Here is an 8758-nt window from a genome sequence, read left to right on the forward strand (position 1 = left end):
AGTCCGTGGCCTGACAGTGTATATAAGTAGATTCCGTCTGCACAACATATAGCTTCTTAACTGGAAAACATCCACAGTTTCGAAACTTAATTTAAGCAGATTGCCGTTGTGCGCAAGCTGCTTTGAGTAGTTCATGAGATGACTAAATACTGCCAAAGTGCCCAAAGCTGATCCGGATAGTACCCGAAGAAACTGTAGCCTCCTGCTGTCGTCTTATCTGGTTAGTGGCACTTCCTCCCTCTGGTCCAAAGACACTGAAGATGATTTGCTGATGACTGCTGGCGAGAACGTGAGGAAGGCCTCAGTCCTGGTCGTGGGCGAACACGAGAAGTCTGCGTTGTTGGACCTATGTGGGAGCCCGTTTGACTGACTAGCAGCGTGACAGGCAAGGCAAGAGCATGGGCTTCCCCCAGGACCAAGCCCATGACCCGGACTGGGGTACAGTGATGGGTGTCTGAAGGCGCACAGCAGCTCAGGACGCGGGTATGGATGCGATAGCACCCGAAAACTGTCCAGCGAGCGCAGAGGATTGGAGAATGGACCTCCGGTGGCAGAGGCTGAACCTGCAGTCACACCGCTGAGTGGAGAGTAGTATGGTAGAGGAAGGTGAGATTGAAACGGATAGGGCAGGCTGCCGGTAGCTGCAGCATGGCTCATCATATAGGTGTAAAAGGCGGGGTCGGCAGGATGCGGCCAAGTCATAGCCAACCGCTGTCTCTTGTCCTTCATGCGACGGTTCTGAAACCAAACCTGTAACCAAAAGTAACAAAGTAGGCATAAGGTAATATAGTAATGGCTGAGGCCTAGTGCATGTAGGCACTAACCAATTTCGATGGACAATAAACCAAGAGAAATGGTCCCATAATTGAACAATAAGAGGTCAGACATTTTTATAGAATTGTGTTTTATTTTAACTTTTTAAAATTCTCATCTGCTCGTATTGATTGATGGAGCAATCTTGGCGGGGTTATTTTTATACCCCTAGTAGCCCGATGGTAATCTATCAGGCCACCTTTATCAAAAATAAAAAAAATAAAAATGAACGTAAAATAGAATCAGAGGCGCAATGCATTACCTTTATTGTTGTTTCCGGTAAATTTAAGGCAGCTGCCAACTCGCACCTACGTGGCCTGGACACGTAATTTTCCCGGTAAAACTCTTTCTCCAGTCGTGCTATCTGCTCCCTCGTGAATGCTGTTCGATACCTTCGCATCTGGTCAGAACCATAGTTGAGAGCACCGGGGCCTGAGCCCATCTTATTGTCCACACCGACTTCTTTAACGTGGTTCGGCGAGCCCATTGCAAGTCCTTACAGAAAAAAAAAACAAAACAAAAAAAACGTTAGTGACATAACATTTTAAGACATACATTGCAAGGTCACTGGTTGCCGATTTATTATTATGGCGTTCATACTGTAGGCTATTGCTCGCGAATTTCGATATATATATATTTTTAATATTAGTGAGATTTCGAACAAATAGACGAAAAAAAAAATAGCTAGCTCAAAAAAAAAAAAAACTTGAGAAAAGCTAATAAATCGTGCTATCTCAGTCTCTGAAAATATTAATATTATTATTTCCAAAATATAGACTAAGCAAATAACTTTCTTTGATAATACATTTAACTGAACTAATGTGCACGTCCGATGAAAATTATTTGAATCATTCCTTTGTTAATTTATGCATTCTTAAGAATAGCTGTATACTTCATTTAAATAATCTTTACTCTAAATAGTACGTTAAATTCTAAATAGGAAAACAAAAAGGTATGAACATACTCCCTAAGTATTTAAAAGTACTACATTATTATGTTAGAGTTAAATTCAGACGTATTTACAATGGACATTCTTAAACATTGTTTTTGTAATAAGCCAGCAATTTTACGCGCGCGCACACACACACATACACACACACAACGTTATTGAGATGTTGGAGACTGGTGCAAGATGACTTGACTACTTGATAAAGCCTGGACAACACCCCAGATACACGGTGGCCTTGTAATTGACTCGTTAATTTAAAAAAGCTTGCAATAACGTAACAGGAGCTGACAATCGAACGTTCTCACAAGCAGTGGACTACACGGCAGATCGATTAAACGTGGTCGCTTGTTTTCTCAATAATTTCACTCAATTTAGAAACTGGAGAAGGAAATAAGAATAAGTAAACAAATAAACAATAATATTTGAGCCGCAGTTTTTACCTTGTCCGGTCGGGTAATCCATGCTCTCTGGGGTACAGCTGACATCTATTTCCTCATAGAGGTCTGATTCCGCATCTGAGCTGCTGGCATCTTTGTTAGGGATGTCTGACAGGTCTCTGTCCGGCGCGGAGGGCTTGCTAGCAAGTGTCACATCTCCGTACTTTGCGCTACGGTGTCTCATTGTAACGTCATCCACTAGGTTTTGCGAATAAGGCACGGGGCTTAGTCTGTTCTGGTTAATCTGTTTGTCCGGTAGCTTGCGCATGGGGTCTCCAGTAGCCTCTGTCGAATTAGAGCCAGTTTTGACAGACAGTGTGCCAACCTGACCACCCTCGGCGCGCATCAGCATGTCCTTAGCGCTGTCCATAACCGTTAGACGAGAGCAGAATGCCAGATCTCCCGGAGCTTGGTAAGACAGTTTGGAGCAGCAAACGCAGACGAGAAGCTGTGCGATGCGAGCGCTTGAGAGTGCTGCGCGAACTCTGGGAGGGATCACCATTGCCCTCTCTCTCCTCACGCGCTGTCATTCTTAATAGGGCAGTCGTCATAATAGAAGGCTCAGTGACGCCACACGTCGATTTAGACTGAGCGGGAGAGTCCAGCAGAGACTAGAGGTGAATTCAAGGCTATAACACAAAACAACGACACATCACCAGCTAAATACTAAAGCATGTAAGATGCACCAACTTTAACGTTTTACACATTTAAGTTACAAGATAATTACACTTTTTGGTTGAGTCATACAAAGTGTTTGACTATTCGCGTATTTTCCTCTTAGAATTTTTTTTTCTCTGCTTGTTTACTTATTTTAACTGAAGTTACTAACAGTAGACCCAGTAATAATCAGAATGTCAGTATCATTTTTGTTTCACTGAACTCAGATAATTTGGTTAAATAATATTCTCACATAAGAGAAGGAAAATGGTTAAGGGCTTTTTTGATGGCTGAAAAAAACCTAATGTCCATTAACGAGGAAGTCAAGGTTTGAATAATGTGATAGAACTCAGATATGGTCAAACCCTATCTATTATCTCCCTGTCTTGAGTCCACTTGGATAAGAAGGAGTCATAATGGCAGCCTTTCGGAATATATTAGCACATGTTCTTCGCCGATCAACACAGTCAGTGCGCGTTAGAAGACGTCAAACTGAATGGGAATATTCCAAAGATGAGGAGGGCTGTCTCTCCGCCAGCAGCGTAATTTGAAGTGTACATGTTCCATCCTTTCTTCTTTCAGCACACCATCTCAGTCACGCTCTCTTCCCTCCGCTCTTTCTCCCGCCCTAACTCGATCTTCCAAAGTGGTGTCAAGTAAGTGCAAAAAGGTCAGGTCCCCGTGACCAAGAGTAAGAATAACAGGCTATTTGACATTTAATTAGATTTGTTTGAGCCGCACCAAGAATGCATATACCCTCACCGCCTTCTGGCGGGAGGCATGCTGTCCGGTTTCATTTTCTGGAATATGTTTCAATTGGAACTTTCCAGGATTCAAATTATTATTCTAGTCACAATTATTAGAGCACGTTAATTTCACAATATGTTTGCATACATTTATATCATTCATACCGATATAAAATGAACCACAATAAAAGTAATAAAATAATGATGGAACAGATCAAATATTGATCTTCAAATCCTGCCCATCATTACAAAATGCAAAATAATTGTTTTTTGTCTTATAATCCAATTTTACGTTAGTTTTAGTCTATGCATTTATGATATTCTTCATAAATACGTAAGTGTTTTCAGTGTTTGTTTTTTTTTGTAATAAAATTTAATTAATATTTGACATTATTTATTAGATCTCGTTGTCTTGTTTTATTAATTTATTTATTTTTAGACATGTTTACATTTAGTTTTATGTTCATGTCTTATAGTAGCCGACTGAAATGGACAAAGTTCAAAATCCTGTTCTGTGTCTTGGTCATTGACAAAACCAACACTTTATTGGTGGTAAGGCTTATGAGTTTCGGGCTCCAGGAGACGAGATATTATAACATATGCAAAGATAACCTAGCGCACTGCTTGCTTTTAGGGAGGAGGCCGCTCCCTCCTCCGCTTTGATGTTGGAGTTCAGGCAGTAAAAATTCACAACAAGCTGTGATGAAGTTCAATAGCTTTAAAGAATATAGCCTCGAGAGGTTTTAACTTGATATTACTTCTCAACCCAAATAGCTTTCATCGTTTTTGGTGGCGTAATATAGCCAGCTACAACTGCGTGGCTTTTCCTTATAACCGCACTTAACAACACCGATGATGCACCGCAGAGGCAGCAATAAGATCATAACCTACTGGGATGTAATTAGTTCAACTTCTTTATCTTAATTGCACGCTAACCACCCTCTCTCTGAAAAACAAGAGACGTTTTCCGAAAATAAGGCCAATATTTAATGTTAATTAGGCTACATTCTTTAAAATAGTTATGCTAATTAAAATGCTCATGTATTTTTTTCTACAAAGAGCAAGTGAGTAAGTAGCCAGGTTAAGAGTTAATTAGTAAAGTTTTTAGTTTTTTTTAATGTTGTAATTGTTTTTTCGTTTAAAAGGCTTTGTTGAAAACGGTGATTATCTTAGGCATATTCCTACATCACTACCATCTTCTCGTTTCTCATCAGTCTTCGTCCATGTTCTCCCCATCTCGTTTAGCGTATGGGAAATCCGGGGACGTTTTACAAGCGCCTCTACACATAACCGCCTTGAGTGGATGGGACACGCATGTTGGAGAGTGACGTCAGACTCTCCATTTGTGTGGCCGCTGTGACACAATCATCAAAGCTGTCCTCGTGCGCCCTCGTCTGTTGGAAAAAATAAGAGCGCTCTCTCTCTCTCTCTCTCTCTCTCTCTCTCTTTCTTTTCTTTATTTATAAAGCACTTTCACACAACTACCGGTTGATCCAAAGTACTGTACAATACAGCTAAAATAAGACAAATAAGAGACCACAAAACAATAAAACACAATATAAAAATACAATTCACATGGCTAGATAAAAGCTATTGACAGAAGATGTTTTTTAAGCCGGCATTTAAATACAGGCAAAGAGGGCGCAGCTCTAATAGAAGCTGGTAGTTTGTTCCATAGACTCGGACCAGCAACAGCGAAGGCTCGATCACCTCTGCAGTGGAACCTCGATCTAGGAACAGAGAGGAGACCAAGATTACTGGATCTTAGGGACCTATTTGGTTATAAGTATCTCTCTCTCTCTCTCTCTCTCTCGCTCTCTCTCTCTCGCTTTCTCTCAATGTTCAATTTTGGTGTTCCTTATTGACAAGGAAAAACAGTGCATTTGTCTTCCTAAAACATTTGAGGCATAGCTATATAACAAGAACATGTGAGATATCATAAAAAATACATTTGAAGTATACTGATGGTGCAAATAAAAAGTAATCTTAAATAAAATATGAGTAGTGCACAAAATGTAAAATAAAATGAGGAACGGTTCAGAGTAAACTGAAGCAGTTTTCCTGTAGCGCAATTATAGCACTAGCAACCCTGGTCCTGGTTTCGAAAATGCGTAAAGTTGAAAGCATAAAGTTGAATTAAGGAGACAGATTAGTCTTATATTATGACAGGCAGACATACAATATTTCACTGCAGTATTTGTGTCAAGGTTGTCAGATGTGCAGTGTATCTTTTTAAACATTCACAGGACGTCCCTGTGTTTTGTTGATTTTGTCAGAAAATGAAGTTATGTCTTCTCTATTGATCACAGTACCTTTCCAGTTGTGGCAGCCATGTTTTCATGTCCTTTTCTAGTGAGGCCGTTTTTATTTTTCAATGACCAGATAGTATTTTACCTTGTTGTTGTGTTTCTCAATGGGTGACCTAATTTTGTTTTTGTTTTTGTTGTAATTTGTTTATTGTCATTTGTTTGGTCAGTGTCAGTGTGATGGTGGTTAGATATTAATGAAACATCAGTACTTAAACTAGTTGTCACTCTTGGTACTGCAGAGCTTTATAATGTGTTTAAAATGTTTTCGGAATGTGATTAATTCCTTATTAACCGGACTTTTGCTTAGCTGTGGTTTTTGTCATGTTTCTTGGTATTTCCCTTTTTATCTGGCAAAAAGATGATTATGTGTTAATGCATCCGTTTTTTCTCTCTCTATACTGCGCTAATACTTCGGTATACTTCGTATTTCAACAAGAGGTGCCGTCCAATTTTTAAGGTAATACAGTAAGGAATAAAAGGTACAGATTTCAAAACAAACCTAACTGCGTAAAATTGTTAATAAAGCAATTTTATTTTATTTTACTAAATCATATTTTTGACCCTCATTCACATTCCTTGTGTCTTATTTTGTGTACATTCCTACACCGCCAATAAACCTTTTTGTTGGCGGTCCTCTCAGGCGTCCTTGAACTTTAAACAATCATATATTTGTCATTCTCTCCTGAAAAACGCAGGCACATTTACTGCATGCTGTACATTTTTGTACAGTCAAGTCTTTAAATTAAACGGACAAATTCGGTATATCGTTGAGTTTGTTGGCTAGACCTCCTTGAATATATTCATTTCATATACTCCCACTCTGTATGTTGCTCATTTAAAAAAAAAAACTGATACTATTCTGGCATTTTACAAGGGTTATTCTCCTGAGTTATCTATTAATAATGATACTCTAGTTCTTTAATTACGACTGGCTTCCTTGTCTGACACTTTTCTCGAACGACAGAAATTTCAACACAAATTTGCTCTATGAGAAACAATAGGCCTATATCTTATCACGTTTATGTACGTTTACCAATTTATTTTGTATTGTATTCCCCATTCTACATATTTTTTTCCCACGAAGCTTACTTAGCAATATCCATGTTGTAATTCGCATTCGCTTTCAGTGTGAAACAGATGTACTATCACCTGTAGGCCTATTAATCAGTAAGACATTTAGTGGAGAAGACACGCATCATATTTAAACTGTTATCAGAAAAAGTTGAAGAGATGACAACTTATTTAACTTCCAGCGTCATGACTCCCTGGTCACCATGCAACATGCTTAAGTGTTTACTCTTTGGTTAAAAGCGTTGATTAAGGTGATCTTTTCTTTGTAGAATAGGATCACGTAACTAAACCTGATCTCTTGTTTATAGCGGTTTCTTATTGACAAATCTTTTTCCTTGTCAGGTTTAGTGGGAAGACTCATAAGATATTGCGGTTTCCGTATTTCTGGTGTGAGGGCGGATCAGAGGGGAATTTTAAGACCTAGTCGCGCGTCGACTGCACCAGATCCGCCCATAGTGCTTACCAAACTTCCGCTAGAGGTTTACAGCTGTGCCCAACTTGAACTTGACCATGGCGAGCACAGAATGTCGTCGCCACCTCCCCATTTTAAAAGTTTCAGAGGGCGATTTTTCTTTTAATATGTGGCCAGTCTTAGCAGAATGTGTAGTAATTGAATAGCCTCTTTAAGCAGAACTATTGGACAAAAGGTACACTGTGTCAAAAGAACACCTTCTACCACACGTCTGCAGTGATCCAGTGGCCAACTAAAGGATGCTCATCTTAGAAGAGTCGAATGTCAAAACGCGAACTTTTGGTTTCCATTTATCATACTATCCAGTCTTATTTTTTTTTTTGTAGCGCCTAATGTTATGAACTTTGTATTTAATAAATGCTTTGAATTTGCTTTAACTCAAGCGCTAGCTAATTTTTGTGTTTTATGAATGTATTTTGGATAAATAGAAAGACGAATCGAATGAGTTTCACAGAAGTGTCTGTTTAAAATGCTGATCAAGGCCTTCTTTGAATTGGGCTTCTTTACAGACAACGGTTAACGACGAATCGTTAACCGTTTTCAAACTGTGAAATTTTTTTTTTTCTTCATATAAATTCACTAGAATTTTGTCATTAAGGGTTCATCTTTAAACATCGCCATTATTTTCTGCTTGCAAAGGCAGAGACTCTCAATTTCCTACAGAAGGCGATTTAAATTGCAGTGTAAATAAACCAAAAAATAAATAAATATATATATTTATGAATTTTAAATTTGCAGTGTTCTTTTTACTCATAAATTCGATCAAATATTGCATTTGCTTTGAATTTTTTTTTTTGTGCATCATTAGGCCACCGTTGATTAATTCGTTTTATAGGCATTCGTTAGCCTACCATTATTTGTACATGCATGGGCAACAAAGCAACTGAGACACAAAACTAAAGGCAGCATCGTTATATATTGTAATCGAGAAAATATATATATTTTTAATCTCATGTCAATGAACCATTATTTAACATTATTTTTGTTGTTTTAACTAAATACTTATTAATTAATATAGCCTACTGAAAAAGAAATGTTAAACTACCGATAATGTTTGGTGCCCAGTTCTCCTTACCATGAAATGCGTTTTACTTTCCAACTTGTTTGATTCAGTGACTCGTGCATCTACAGCCAAATATTAAAATTAATTTAGGCTCTTATCAATTTTTGTTTCCAGTACAGTTGAGGATGCCCGCATGGCCTCATTATTCTTCACTATGGCTAAATTGTTTGCGGTTATGAATTATTTTATAATATTTATTATTTAAAAATACTATTTTGGAAATTCATGTTAAAAAATATTA

General features: G+C 38.3%; 1 protein-coding gene across 1 annotated transcript; it reads right to left on the reverse strand.

Moving 5' to 3' along the window:
- Nucleotides 1–213: 213 nt before the first annotated feature.
- evx1 (even-skipped homeobox 1) lies at nucleotides 214–2569 on the reverse strand (the record flags this gene model as incomplete). The annotated part of the gene is made up of 3 exons (XM_079380922.1): nucleotides 214–750; nucleotides 1076–1308; nucleotides 2203–2569. The coding sequence occupies 3 exons, from the start codon at nucleotides 2567–2569 to the stop codon at nucleotides 214–216; spliced, it is 1137 nt and encodes a 378-aa protein (XP_079237048.1).
- Nucleotides 2570–8758: the final 6189 nt, after the last annotated feature.

The sequence above is a fragment of the Barbus barbus genome (genome assembly GCF_936440315.1).
Source record: "Barbus barbus genome assembly, chromosome: 27".
In the NCBI taxonomy this organism is placed as follows: domain Eukaryota; kingdom Metazoa; phylum Chordata; class Actinopteri; order Cypriniformes; family Cyprinidae; genus Barbus; species Barbus barbus.